The sequence below is a fragment of the Scomber japonicus genome, chromosome 8, assembly GCF_027409825.1.
Source record: "Scomber japonicus isolate fScoJap1 chromosome 8, fScoJap1.pri, whole genome shotgun sequence".
In the NCBI taxonomy this organism is placed as follows: Eukaryota; Metazoa; Chordata; class Actinopteri; order Scombriformes; family Scombridae; genus Scomber; species Scomber japonicus.
In genome coordinates, this window is record NC_070585.1 from 24,497,026 (window position 1) to 24,512,957 (window position 15,932).

Here is a 15,932-nt window from a genome sequence, read left to right on the forward strand (position 1 = left end):
ACATTAATTAAATGGTTTCATAATGCAGGCTCTAGACTCCAGGGTCTACAAATACAGCAGTAATCCCCCAGACCAGACACTGAGCTTGGACAAGGTCACATGAATGATGGCCGCAGGCTAGTCACAGCTAACGGAGCGTTAATACCAACTAAAACAATCACATGAGACTTAAAGATCAAAACTGTCTGGACAGCATCGTTTTAATTTGCTGCATGGAGCCCTCCTACAGCACCTCTTCCTACAGCACCTCCTCCTACAGCACCTCCTCCTACAGCTGCCATAAAGCCGTACTCCAGTGCCCCCCTCCCCTCACATAAATCCTTTTGTGTTGCCCCAGAAACAAGGCATTAACTTCTAAACAACCAAGGTACCAAAGATGTGGACTATGATGCACAGATCACACACCAAACAACAGCCTAAACTTTACTGTTATCTATGACCACAGCAAAAAGTACACAAGCACAAGAGACTAAACTCCGGGAAATGATTTAAGCACAGTCATTTCAAGTTTCATTTTAAGATAAAATGTATGAAATGTCAACCTGTTATAACAAATACAACTGTGTGACTATGTGTTTTCATTGTGGTTTGCAATATTTTAAGTATGACTGAAATGTGTTTCAGCATTTAAACAAACTGACTCTGGCTATATAAAACTATGGAGTGACCTGTTGATACTACTGATGAATAAAAACACTGGTATTGGGTATCTGTGTATTGATTATTGTGACAGAACTCAATTTATCCACTTTGTAGTGTGGTTATCGACTTGTTTAGAAGAACAGTTCCCAAACTGGGATCAGTGGACCAGCAGGGGCCTTTGAGAGGGCTGCAGGGTGTTCCCAGCAAAAGGACAAATAGATTGATTTCACTTTTATTACGTAAACTTCCAGGGAATTTATCTTCTTAGAGGGGATTCTTTTGGACAAAATCCTCTCAAACATTAGTCAGTGGTGTATTTGTGCATCTATTTTGGAGGTCCTTGACTTGACATTTGTTCCTCTTAAAAATGACATGTTTTGCCCTCATTGGATAACTTAAACGTATTTAGTTAACTGTTTATTATACAGACAAGAGAGTCTTCGTTGCATAATTTCCTTAAAAAATGACACGTTAATTGTTCATAATATTGTTTAAAGCAATTATATAAATTTGATCATGTAAAATTATATAATTTTCTATCATTTTTAAAACTGTATTGTGATATTAAGGTCAATAAACTGAGTGTGTGTGTGTGTGTGTGTAGTGTAAGAAACTGTGGGTGTGTCTGTGGATTATGGATTACTGTCTGTAATCATCTTAAAGGCCAGTAGGACTGGCAGCATGACCTGATATACACACACACACACTCTCTCACACACACACGCACACACAGGCATAGCACGGTCAGTGTTATAAAGAATGACAGCGGACTGATTTATCGTCCCACAGTTCCTTACAACTTAAGTATTTATCTCAGGTAGCACGCTACTGATCAATTGGGGCAACACAAAGTTCTGCTTTAAAAACCACGTGTCAGCAGATGAGATGAGAAACAAACAGCAGTTTTGACACGTACTGTATTCATAAAACTGCTATAATGGTAAAAGAGGTACTAATGTGGCTATAAAAAGTGCAGTAGTGTCACAACGAGCATGAATCACAGTGGAACCTAGACTAATGGTGCTAAATTAAAGGTGCAGTTCGTATAATTTAGTGGCAATCAGTGGAACAGACTTGGCAGAAATGAAAAATAATATTCATAAGTATGTTTAAATTAGTGTGTAATAGTGTGTAGCCCAGAACCGACAAAACAAACACTGACTCCAGAGAGAGCCTTTTACAGCATCATCATCTATGTAGAGCACTTTTCAAATTTACATTATCTGTTAATTTCAGTGTTTAAAATGTATGTCAGAGACCAAGACTCCATGTGCACGCTTCTGTTCACAGCAATTAGTGTTTAGTAATCAACTTAAAAGGAGATCAGCAGATCAGAAGAACCTGAGAAGATGTTCCTAAAGGAGGATTGAACTCTGGTCACTCAGTGGAGACTCGTTATCCTGTGTACGTGAGACTCTGCATATGTGAGTCAGATCTTTGTTACCAGTTACAGATGATCAACAGACTCTGGTGTGAGCCGCTGGCAACTGTAGTAACTGTGAAAACCAATTTGCCATCATGTCGGAGGATTGTATTATCGTTGCATAACTGTAACGTTAAAGACTGAGCAGCTGACTCAATTTAGGTGTGGAGATCAAATGAATGTAAGGAACAACTGGTGTCCTGTGGTGATTGGATTCTAGAATACAGAAATATTTGAATATAATCATGAGTGTCTGAATATTTAATTATTACATTTACATTACATTGAAATCTTTTAACAAGTAGCATCTTATAACAGTCTCCAGTTAATTAACTTCTACATGGTGTTGGTATGTATTCAGGATGTTTGTGTGCTGTTGACACTTACCCAACCGATGCAAATTTAAAGTACACACACATAAAAATAGAAGCCAATTATTTTATCAGGTGGTGAACCTATTCAAAAGAACATGACTCTTCTGTGGAGCTGAAAAGTTTCAGCTGCGCCCTGTGACATAAGCAGTGCTGAGAAGTAACCTTAACTGCTTCCCTGACCTCGCCTGTGCCAGGAAACACCGACGCCTGGCTCAACAATCTACCATAAGCAGATACACTCTTTGAATATCCAAAAGGACCTATCATCTAGTTGTTTTCCCTTTGGTCGCCTTAATAAGAAACAATATGCAAAGCTGAGCTAAATGTAAAGAACTCGGTCAAGTAATAATCAGGAACATTTGCTAGTAAACTGATGGACATGCCGCAAGACAGTGATAGGTTTTGTGTAATGCAAAGCAGCCGTCAAGAAACAGTATGTCTCACCTGGCTGCGGGGCCGTCATCAGTGTGTGTGTGTTGTGGTGAGTCGGAGGAGGCGGGACCCTCCTCCCCGTCCTGAGGCAGCTCTTCACATTCGGCCTCGCACTTTTCATCATCCAACAGCTCTGTGATCTGAGGACGGAAACACAAAGGACATTAAAGGTCGCCACTAAAAATACGCACAGTCACTGAAATGAAAAAGCATATTGTTAATTACAGGGCCAAAGGTATGATCGGTTACTGCACAGGGACTTCTCTCAGGATCACCTCATCTGGGATTGTTATTTTTGGGGACTGGTGCTAAAATGTTGCTAATAAAATGTACATAAATACTGTGAAATGTCTTCAGTTCTCTTTATTTGATTTTACATGGGATTCAGATTTTAAATACGTATGCTATATCCTCTGTATTTTCTTGAATGGTGACTAAAAATACTCGACATAGGTTAGAATGCCTCAGGTAAAGCAGACATTTGATGTGGATTAAAGGCAAATTTTAGAAACTGATGTGCCTCCTTTTTCACACTGACATTTAAACAGCCTCACGAGGGATGACAGTGGAGCGGATAAATTGTCTCAGCTCCAGGTTTTCAGTTCCATAAATGAACATGTTGTGCACATTTCAGAAAGGTCACAATTAATCTAAAGATTTACTTTAATAATTTGGTACAAAAGTTGCCAAAAGCGTTCCTTTGAGGACAAAAAAAAAATGTTGGCTGATTCTGACCTTGTGAATTTGCAGGGATTATGTAACTAGGGGCTTCTTCTGAATAATTCCCATGCACCCTTTGCCTCATTATTTTTACTCATTTTAGTTGACACTTTTAGTGCCTTGGGATGAATTGCCCAGTAAAGAAAAGAGCAGAGGAGATAACATGTCTGGAAAGAGAAATTTAAAGAAAGGTGTTGATGATCTGTAACATTTTGTTGCTATCTTGCACATAGTTTGTTTCATAAGACATCTAAATATAGATCAATCTAATGAGTGACGCAGTAACACTAATATCTTCTTGGAAGGACAAATGAACGAGGTGAGAAGGGAGAGTAGGCAAGGCAGAGAAGTAAGAAGAGCTGAGCGTAGGGCAAAATAGGACAAGAGAGGAAAAGGAGTAGAGGGGATGGAGAGTTTGAAGTCAAGCTGAGTGATATATCACTTCAGACGATGCAGCAATGTACCCATGTGTGATAGTCACATTACAAATGTCCAATAGGCCAAAAATAATACAGCAAACTAGACCCACTGACGCACTGTAAAACTAGTTAACACATACACAGTAACTGTAGTGTGAGAACAGATGAAGGAAAGGAATTCCGCAGCAATAAGTCGATTGACAGAACATGAATCAGCCATTATCCTTGATAAAATGACAAATTGTTTAATTCACTTTTAAATGTTTTATTTTTGAGACTGAATATCCCTTCTCTTTAGTGACACCGGTGGCCTTCAAATGAGCTGCAGTCAACGTCTTGTTGCTTGGCGCACAAGCTCGATCAGCGATGCAAGACTATTAAAAGGTGTCTTCTTCCTTCTCACAACAACATAAACCATCTGTAACATTGTGTGTGGCAACAGGTTTCAGCAAAGTACCCCCCCCCCCCCCCCCCCTCCTCGCTCTGGAGTGGGCGACTTGTCATTGCAGGCGCGTTGCTAGCTGTCTCATTAGCCGTAGAGTTAATATCTGTGTTTCTACTCGCGCAGTTTTTGTTGTGTTGTTGGTTGGCGTTAGCTGGAGAGAGTTATGGCACTCAGAAGAAATCAGTCCACAGGCTGTTACAGACGACTGTGAAAGTCAGGCAAGTATTTTTTACATTTGTTATATTACAACTCGTTCATTGATACATATAAATTGCTTCACAATTCTTACATATATAAACTTTAAGGAAAAAAATCCAAATCCCTTTCTTTGGTTCTAGCTTCTCCAGTGCAGAGATCTTAGTAGGTGGCAGAGAGGCTGACAGGAAACAGGGTGAGAGAGAGGGGGATGACCTGCAACCCCAAACCCTTGCCGGAATCGAACCAAGGACGTTACCGTTACATGGCAGACGCCTTAACCACTCAGCTTCCAAGGAGCTCACGTTTTGTTCTTTTGAAAAAATATGAGGAACAGAAACAGTTTCTCTTTCTTATCAAGTTTAAATCAGCATACAGTACATCTAGCAAAATTCAGTAATTATGTAACTTTCTTTATAATATCACAATACATAATGTAAAAGATCAATGCTGCATTTTCTTTTTCCCAGTGCAGCAACGCCCTCGTTTAAAGGGAGTGGTCATGGCATGGATAGAGGGAATAGAGAAGACAGAAGAAAAGCAGATATAGCTGGAGGGAAGAAGGAGTGATGAATCTTTCCTCTGAGCAAATGAGGGAGGGAGGGAGGGAGGGAGGGAGGGAGGGAGAGAGGAGGTAGATGCTGAAGAAAGGAAGGGAGGGGGGTAAACACGTAGACAGGAAAAGCTCATCATAATAGAAAATTTGGACAGAATGTGAACAAGACTGGTGCTTTTTAAAAAAGATATATCTTTGCTATGCTTGTTTACCAACTGTTATAAAAGATTATTCAAGCTATAGTCAAGTCATAAAGCTTTTCCACATTCTGTCAGTCAAAACTGGGGAAAAACCCAGAGAGAGACGCGGGTTAAAAGCAACCTTTCCAGTCACAAAGACATCCTGTTTATCTTCTTTGACTATGTTATTCTGTTTGTCCTCCCCTCTATTCTCTCTATTCTTGCTTCGCCTCTCTTCTTCACTCTTCTCCCCATCTGCTGCTGTCACTGTGTCGTTGCTATGGAAACATCTCCGCTCCAAGAGCTCTCATTGGCTATCGGGGAATTCTTGCATCTTCACTATGTGCAGATCGAGGAGGATGACTCACAAGACGTCTCAGTGTGTGTGTGTGTGTGTGTGTGTTGTGTGTGTGTGTCTGTGAGATAAGGTGAAAGAAATCTTCATGTTAACACTGCTCTAGTTTAATTTTATATGTATTATACTTTATTTATTATGATCACTGCGTCAAATAGCTTCTCAAAGTTAAACTCTTGTGCACTAAAATAGAGCTTAACTGTGATATTTACATGTAGGTGTCTGTAAAATATTAACTAAATGACTAAACGATAAAATACGCAGCCAAATAATGATTAATCACTAAAGTCTTTCAACGCTCCAATGCTGCCCATTATACACAGCCTAGTTTTATGTGGTTGTTTCTGCGACTGTATTTAAATAAGGTAACCTTATCTCTGGGCAACTCCCTGTACTTTATCCATCATCCATTCAGTCAGAATACGTCAGCAAATGTCATTAATTTAAGTGCTGATTTTAATTTGTCACCTCCGCCGTTTGTTGTCATTTCTTATTGCTGATATTGCCTCTAATAGCATTTTGTAATTTTGTATCTGTGAATGGTTCTATACAAATAACTTTACTTACTCAAGTGTTGTGGACTTCATAGGTATGAAACCCTTTAAAAGTAATACAAAACTGGGTTAAGGGTTAAAGAAAGGAAAGAAAGACTGCCACTAAAAGCAGAAAGAAAGAAATACAATGAAAGCAATGCGGAAAAACGAATGACAAAAGGAAAGAAAGAAAGACAAAAGGAAAGAGACAGACATATTGAAAGACAGAGAGACACTGACAGGAAATAGAGAAAGACAGAAAGAAAGAAAGAAGGAAAGAAGGAAAGAAAGAGAAAGAAAGAAAGAAAGGAAGAAAGAAAGAAGGAAATAACTAACAGGAAGAAAGTTGAATCAGCATTTTGCATGTATTCAAATGCTCCTAACTGAAACTGAACAACAATAATCAAGATGGGACTGAGAGGAAACACCTCCCCATTGCATAATCAAACAGCTTCCCACTATCATCTCCATCTGGATCTGTGTTCTCTGGGTAAAACTGAGAACTCAGGATCTTCACTGAAACTCTGATCTAGTAAACTTTCATTATCATGTAAATTAATTCAAAGCTTTTCAGCTGTGATATGAGTGAACTATACTGTGAATATAACCTTGAATTATGCACCATTTTCCAAGAGTAGATTCTATCGAGGCCATTTATCAGTGATATGGAAAAACAAGCTTGGATATCACCTTAAACATAAAAAAGATGCTTAAATAAGTCTGTAAAACTATATTAATAAGCTTTTATAACTGTCCATGGACTACAAATGTTGGTATAAACAGTGTGCAAAGAGTTATAAATATGATCAAAGCTGTGCAGAGTAAGTTATCATAAGACTGTTGAGATGATATAACGATATTAGAGGATAAGAGTTGTTAAATCCCCTGTCAGGATGACCCGGCATGCTCATTCATAGAGTGAGAAAGCGTTGGGGGGGTGAAACTATTATCCCCTTATTTAAGTCGACGGAAAATTTTAATCACATTAACTCACAAATCATGAGTTTAAAAAATGAAGTTCCTCTGTGTTTTGAGTGTATTACGCAGGCTGTGTGGGTATCAACATACCAAAAGAGTCAGTGTCCCTATACTGTGTGTACATGTGTGTGTCTGCATTTGTGTTTGTGTGTGTGCCCGAGTGGGTGAAGACACGAGCCAAAGAACGCTCTGGAACAAAAGGTCTTGAACTTGGCCCTGGTTTAGAGGTCCGGTCCAGAGTTTGGGGACAGAAAACAGGAGAAAACAAGGAGCCCGACTGACATCACTGGTTCGACAGTTGAGCAGTTTTTGTGAGCCAAGAACACTGAACAATGACGAGTGTTCAGGACTCACTGTACAAGTCTCAAACTACGACCTGAACTCTTGTTTCTCGAGGCTGTTTTGTGTGGCCCCTTCTTTATGATATTACTATTGCTGGATTTGAAAGTTATTAGTAACATTTTGAATTGGATCCTGCCAGGACAGAAATGTGCAGGCTACTGATATTTGTGAACATATCATGCACATTTTCAGAAATATATTTATATTCCGAGGATTCACTGGAATATCTTTGCAGGATATATTTATCCTCTACTTGTCCTATATGCAGCCCATTAGTTCAGCTTCTTTCTGAAGCAGGCCATTTTAAATTGCTGTCTCTTTGAGCCCCTTTCATCATGAACCCACTCTGCTCTAATTGGTTAGGTTAGTCTTTCTTTCTAAGCTGCAACAAAAAGGTAAACCTCACTAATATCTGTTGAAATGCTTTCATGCATGACTGCAGAGGTCACGATGAAGTGTGTCACTACTGATTCATAAATCATGTGAATTTAAGCTCAGAAATATAAATATATATATATATCTAGCTTTTGTGCCTTTTATATCAGAAACACAAAGTCTGGACTACACTGTCCAATTCTGTAGTTATCAAAAAAAAAAGAAGACAACAAACACACAGGAAGCAATGCTGACAGTTCTGGTGTTAGGGTTTGATCACTGATCAATATTTTTCATTTTCAAAAAGCTGACCTGTAGTTTTTGTATGCACAAACCTACTGTAAACACTGCACTTAATCTATTTTTCATTATGTAACAACATTTGGTTGGCAGTTCATTTAGTCATCCAGCCGGTCCTTCCACACATAAAAACAATCATCTTATTATTAAAGTGTTAGTTACTTAGCTGCTACCTGCCCTGCTGCACCTTTAAACAAGTTGTGTCTGGTTCTTGTAGGAATGTCATTATGGTGAGAACAACTGATTAGTTAAATAAGCATAGACAATAAATAGAGAGTAAGGCTGATCCGTGTTAGACAATTATATGTTCATGTTTCCTTGTGTCTCACATTTAAGCTCGATAGGAGTTTATCTATTGAACTAGAGGAAACTTGGAGAACACACAGGTCCCAAAAGAGACAAAAGGCAAGGCTTTCCTCTTCAAAATAAACATTTTAGCATTAAAGTGGTTGAATTTTAGAAGTGAAAAAAGTCTCTTAGTATAAAGGACCAAACTGTTTGATATCTCCTCTTTTCAGTCAGTGTGTGTGTGTGTTACTGTACTGTTTACTTTCAGCAGTACCGCCGGAGATACGCCCTCTGGCCTAACGTTCCAGCAGTGAGTGGGCTGTGTGATCTAACACTCATCCTTAGCTCACAATTGATTTACAGATCCATATTCTCACTGACCACTCATCATATGCAGTCAAAATAAATACTTCAACACAAGTCAAAAAAAAAAAAAAAAAAAGAGGGAACAGAGAAAGGTTTATGAAAGAAACGTGTGTGTACTGGTGTTGGTACTATATGTCCTCATATAGATATCTTATACATCTCCCCTGCCATCCAACTAGGCCATCACCTCCTCTTGAATAACTTCATGTTCCAGCTGAAGTAGGTTATTGCTCAACAGCTTATCACTGTGTCACAAGATCATATAAGTGTATACGTTCCAACCTATATAGGCCACTGAATGCTGCGACATCCTCTGGTATCTGTAACATTACTCCGTTCGACCCGTTGTAATTAACATCCACATTCACTATAGCATTGCTAACATGGCTTAGCTCCAGTGGCAGCTGGCACAGGCCGAGTAACAGGACACATTTTTACTCATTTATCTGCTAAGGTTAAACTACCTGACCTGGAAAAATAAGGCTTTGTCCAACACTGTGTCAATGTCTAGTCAAACACATTTCAATTAAATTAATTAATTTTTATTTATATTACGCCAAATCACAACAAAAGTTATGTCAAGGCATTTTTCACGTAGAACAGTTCTAGACCGTAGTCTTTATTTGTTTCCAGGTATGTATTTGTTTTCTGGGGCTTCACTTTGTTTGTTTGTTTTTTGCATGATTTACAGGTTCAAAATAACTAAAAAAATATTTTGTCATTCAGACATAGTGCTCATTAGTCAAATATCCTGTATGGCTTTTTTTAAGAATAGGGCATGTTGTTATGTGATATTTTGCACATGGTGGGAAAAAAAAATGCTGAAATTAATATTTTGATGATAGAAATGAAGAAGATTAATATCAGTTTTCTCACAGGCGCAAATCACTAATAAGATTTTAAAGCTTCTGTTGTCGTTGGAGCCTTAATGAATATCTACCATGAGTGAGAGGGACACTCAGTACCTTGTCACAGTAAATCCTGTAACAGATTTTCTCATCATTTATTGAGATAATGAGAGGATTCTGTTTCCTGTTTCCAAACGTCCATCAGTGCACAAGCACATGACGAGGACTTTAATTCATAACTGCTCATGCCTTATGTAAAACACTCTGCTGGATATTCAGAGTTCGTTCCTGCAGATGGTGTAAAAGGGAATTGAAAATAAATAGGGAGAGAGTGCTGCTTTGATTGCTCTGAATATTATTGTTGTATGAGTTTGGTTTTTTTTGTTGATTATGTGCATTTATTACTTCATGCTGCCATGGTCTTTAGCGTTATGGAAGTTTCATGGGAAATGTACCATTAACTGTGACAGAAAAGTGACTGTAAGGGTTTATTTAGACATACAAAGTACATAAAATCGCATTTACATCCTATTTATGTAACAAGTATGTCTGAAAAGGAGCTTTGGTCAAATCAAATCAGGCCTTAAAGTTCAGCTGTCTCTAAAATCAGGTCAAGATGAAGATGAAACAGTGCATGCCTTTTATGTTACAACACTAATTTCTAGTACATGTGAGTCAGAACGTGTTGCTTTTCTAATACTGCAAGATGTATTGTAAATTGTAATAAACTGACTATTCATCATCAAGCTCGGCGCTTTTGCAAACAGTACAATTACTATTTCTGCTTTTAGTTATTTTCCTGTACAGACACCTCTGCAATACAAAAGCTTTGACAAATAAGAGATGAAAAACAAACACCCTTTGGTATTGTCATGGCAGCAACAAGCCTCAGCATAACCTCAAATCTATTTTCTTCCATACAAATACCAAAATCCAGCTCAGCACCTCTCTTTGGTTCATCCACGCCCATCTGTTTTGGCTTCAATTCTCAACTAAAATTAGGCAAAGCTATGTCTGAACATGCCACCAAACAACTGATCTACTGTCTCCCTCCATCTTTCACATGCTTCTCTGTTAATGCACCTTTCCATTTTTTCACTCAGGCTCAACCTTTCTTGAAATATACCTAGTGTCTAATTATTGTAGTTTATTTGAATGGCTCTGGTTAACATCTCAGGGGCATGTATAACTTACCCACCAGGCTGTTACTTGGCATTATGAGGGTTTGTTTGCTGTCCCCAGTGTGGTGTAGGGGCTGGAGGTGTCAGTACCATGGTTACATCATCGCCAACTTCTTTTCTTATCCCTCCCCTCCCTCCCTTCATGTCTTTCGTCCTCTTCTCTTTTTGCACACTCACCATCTCTCCCCCTTCTTCCTGGCTGAGTTTCTCTCCCTCTACCTCTATACCCCCGCACACTTTTTTTTTTTTTGGTGCCCTTTTTCTTACATAAGACACATGGATCGGTGCACAGATATTTGTCTCTGCAGATTTTTTCCTACTGACTCTGTCTGCTCTCTTTCTCTCGCTCGCTCGCTTTTTTCCTGGTAGTGTTATATTCTCATTTAATCTGACTCACCAGCCACACACAAAAAATAAAATAAAAAAATTTGAGGACATTCGGAGAAAGCAACGTAGATACACAAACCAAATTTTGAAAATAAAGACTTATTTCAAGGAATTGCATGAAGTAGTTAAGTATTTTGTTGTGCTGATCTCAGTTTCAGATTTATTACCATTCTTCCACAAGATAAAACTTTTATAAGGGTTTAAATTGTTTCTTGAGTAAATGGATATAACAGATAATCACTCCAAGCACTCAGAATTCAAAGACCACACTAAAAAAGAAGCTATAATAGGAGGAAATCAGTGAAAGAAGAGAAAAGGAAGGAAACAAAAGAAAAAAAGCAGCTAGTTTGAGAGGTATTGAACAGGTGACCTATTTAGACACGGTAGTTTATCCTCAGACTTTCACAATGACTGTTTTCAGCCTTTCACTTTGACTTTGTGGCATTATCTTTACAGTGTGTGTGCTGTGGTGAAGGTGCTCTTGAACATGACAGGAAATACAGTAAAAAGGCGACGTGAGATACCGAACACTTTTGTCGGGCAATTACTGTGTCTGTGTAAACGTTACCCTATAATAATACAATGTAATCAGACCGCCGCTAAGTTAAATGTTAACTACGCCATTATTTGTATTGTTGGCCCCGATGGGTGAGGTTGTGTTGCTGGGCAACAGGGAAAATGCCTTACAGTTTGTTTAGTCTGCCAGTCACGTTCTGCGTTCTGTGTGTTCAGTGTAGGTGTAAGAGAACGACAGGAATGTATAGCAGGACACATTCAAAGAGACAAACTGCTGAGAAAAATAATGTCTGACATGAGCTCATTAAACTGGCTTTGTAATTATAGCTGTTGTCAGATTCAGATTTTCTAGAAACTGAACAATAGAGAACACACAGAGTTTATTCACTGCTGCGTGCGTGCGTGTGCGTATGGGTGTGGTTCTTCTAGACTCTTCATTTAGTTGACAGAAGAACTTTCTGTTCTGTAACAATATGCATAACAATAACTATAGTAACAGAGAGTACAGTTGAATATCAGTTGTTATATATTTTTACCTCACATACAGTAACCTGCTGCAGCTAATCAATAACTCGCAGCCTCATTAGAATTATAGTCTAGTCATTTCCTGTCAATGTGTGCCTTAATATAGCCTGGTCGTGTACGTTTTACAAGTTTAACAAGTATTACTGAAGTCCATGAAGCCATTCATAGAAGAAAAACAGTGTGGTAATATCTTTAATAGTTGAGAATGTTTATTAAACCTATTACTGCCGATGCCAACAATAACAATGAATGGCTTATAAACTTCAGTGCAAGATTATTTTGAGCATAGGAAGAGGCTGGAAAATGGTGAACTTCAACAAGCTCACAGGTCAAGTCATATGTCATATATTACTCAGCTTTATAGGTGATCTATCACTGGTAAATCTGAAATGAAGGCTGTGTCTTTTTCCTCAAAGCATCCCACTTTGCTGACTATTGCTTACACTTGAATGGTGTACAGAAATTTTAATCTTTCACTTTTCATGAAAGGATTTCACTGCTCTTTTTTTTTTTAGTGTGTCAACTCGGGAGGAATTTCATCCCGAACCCTGGCAGAGTTCAATGCCACATTCTGCTGTCTGAGCTCCAATAAAGAGGAAGAAAAAGTTCTGGCTGTTAAAAAAAGGAGGGGGAAAAAGAACTGAAAAGGGGAAAGACAAAGAAGATTTTGATGTTTTTTGTAATTGGACTTCTTAGCTATCATGTCAGGAATGTTGACAGTGAATTCATGACTGAAGGCTACACAGACAGCTTTTGAACAATGTGTAGATTGTGTTTTCCTCTCTAGTGGATTCTCTTTACTAATATTGTTTTTATTCTGTGTTTTTATATCCCCTAATATGTAACCGGCACCGAGGTATTTAGCATGCATACAGTAGATTTATAGACTGTGATTTCGAAGAGGGAAAACCTTTTGGTGGATAGAGTGGTGAGCAAAAATAGATAAAATGCACTTTATTTATCCCAAAGGGGAAACAACAGCAGGAGGGAGGAGATGTGTAGGCTGGAGACCGAACACTAAAATTAGCTCAACGGAGCACAACTTCTCCATAGTTTCAACATCATTTACACCATCATCACTTTTCACATGCTGTCTGATTTGGAGATGCCACAAATAATTCAAAAGCCTTTTCAAAACTGTGTGTGTGTAAAGTGTGAAAGCGTGTGCTATGTTTACTATGTGTATATTACCAAACAAAGGACATAGAGTCAGTATAAAAGAGCGAGATAGAGAGATGATCAAAGAGAGGAACAAAGGGGATGACCAGTACCTGTTCATTGATAGAGCTGTAGTCGTTGGTGGTTGAAACATCATCGTCCTCTGAGTCAAACAGACCCTCCTGGTTGTCCAGCAGCTCAGCCAAGACTCTGCTGACAGACTCCTGGTCCCGAAGGTCCTCTCCTTCTGTTGACAGACTGCAGATGGAAAGGCAACAGAAGAGTGTGTTATGTTAGCTGTGCAATGCTACCCATGGGATATTAAATAATTACAGTGGTTGAATAAACTCACATCTGTGTGTAGATTTGTGTGTATGTATACTCAGTTGCTATAAGGCACACTTTGCTAAAACTAATGCAGTCGACCACATCAACTCTGCTATAAATCAAGTTTACTGTAGGTCATAAGTTTTAGGTTCTTTTATAACATTTGAGAGAAATGCTCATTTAATTTTACGGTTATTTTGGAGGATGAAGTTTGTGGCCCTGTTGAATATTATTGCATTATACTGAGAGGAGCTTGTAATAGTTTTTTTAGCCTCATTCATATAAAACAGGATGGAAAAACAACATTATAAACACCTCTCAGTATAATACAATACAATTAAATAGCAGCACATTACAGTAAGCATAAAACTACAGTTCTGACCATTGAAATTGAATAAAAATCCTAATTCATCATCATCATAATTTGTGCAAAAGTAAGGACACACAATAAAAAGAAGAAGAAAGAAGTTGTATGGAAATGCTTGTAAATTTGGCTGCCCTTCGTTAACAATATCTGGGCCCTCGAATTATTTTGCAAAGGAACATCGATTATAACAATTATTTCTTACTGGAAGATGTCTGGTCCGAAGACGGCGGCCAGCGCCCCAATGTTCCAGCTCTCTTGCTGAAATGATGCCACACTGGCCAGGAAGCGGCACAGGAAACGCAGCAGGCCATAGTTCAGCTGGGGAAGCTGCTGCAGCAGGTATTTCAAGTTTCTGCACAGTTCCTCCTCGTTGCTGTATTCTGGGGATGTTTAAGAGAAGAACACACAGGTTATGATCATATACAACCATTATTAACTTTCATCATCTTCACAAGTAGTCTTGATATAGCATGTCATACTTATTGTAAGAACATATATTTCAAGAAGAAGAGTTTTGATTTATAATAATCACAATCACCATTATACTTTAAACATGCTTAACACTTTTCATCAGTGTATCTGGAGTTACTGTGGAATGAATTTTTTATGGGTTATAAAGTCGTTAATGTTCCCTCATAGTTGTCCTAACATATTCTTATCTAGAGAAAATATGCACACTCAGATAAGATTACATTAAATCCTCTGGGAGAGATGAAATGAGGTGAAACAGCACACTGCATTCAGGACTAAAATGCCCAAGAAAGGTAATCCTTGTAGTGCCATTATAAAATAGAGTGAGAAATTAATTCATGACATGGAGAGTGCCTGCAAACTGCCACACTGCTGTAATCTGGACGACAGCAACAGTACCAACCACAATCATGACACAGGGATTAGAATTGATTATCTGTGGCAATAATGGAAGCAAAAGAGGAGAGGGTGAAGAGGACAAGTAGAAATGGAGTGAGAGGGAAAGTGGGAGATTTGTGGACATGATTTGGATGTTGCCTATTAAAACAAATATTAATCCATCTTAAATTTGTTGACTGGGTTTATAAATTCAATGAATAATGAATTCCAATAATGAGCCTGGCTTTTAATTAGGCCACACAGACAACAAATTAAATGTGTGTATCACATTTGAACAGTAGGTTTTTTTTGTTTGTTTTTTTTTTTTACATTCCACATAACTTCCAGCAATTCACATGACTATATTTTTTCTTTGTTTTTCCAAATTTGGTGGAAGCGCCTTAAAGTAAGGGATTAAATAAGCATAAGAAGGAATCACATGGAGACAATATTAAGTTCCCTTTAGGGTTTGGCATTAAATGAGTGGAATAATGCAGAAGATGACGAGATAAACAGAAAGCATAAAGAACAGATGATGACTGAACCTCTGTGTAGTAGAAACACACAAGGCCAGTGTTAAAAAGCCTCAAGACTTTGCCAGTTACAATTTAAGTTGCTGGTCTGACCGCTGTACTACATGTTCATATTTTAACACCTTGACAACTTGGATGAAAATCCAAAAATAGTAGATGTTTTTGTATGTTTTTCATGCATTTGGTCATCTCTCTTTTTGTAAGTTTATATTTAGCAGCACTAAGACCATCAAGCCTGCACTGGGTTTCAGGAGGAAGTACAAAAGGGTAGCAGAACAGAAAAGGCTCCATTTTCATCAACAAGTAAAAATAACTGCAT

General features: G+C 38.3%; 1 protein-coding gene across 4 annotated transcripts in view; it reads right to left on the reverse strand.

Annotated features, from left to right (window-relative positions):
* The window catches only part of fam13b (family with sequence similarity 13 member B), a 76,881-nt gene that overhangs the window by 32,685 nt on the left and 28,264 nt on the right, over positions 1-15,932 (reverse strand). For all 4 annotated transcript variants that reach the window (XM_053323517.1, XM_053323518.1, XM_053323515.1 and 1 more), the window contains exons 5-7: positions 14,434-14,611; positions 13,651-13,795; positions 2,884-3,011 (exon numbers count right to left, since the gene is read on the reverse strand). In XM_053323517.1, coding sequence (XP_053179492.1) covers positions 2,884-3,011; positions 13,651-13,795; positions 14,434-14,611 — 451 coding nt within the window. The remainder of the gene's footprint in view (positions 1-2,883; positions 3,012-13,650; positions 13,796-14,433; positions 14,612-15,932) is intronic.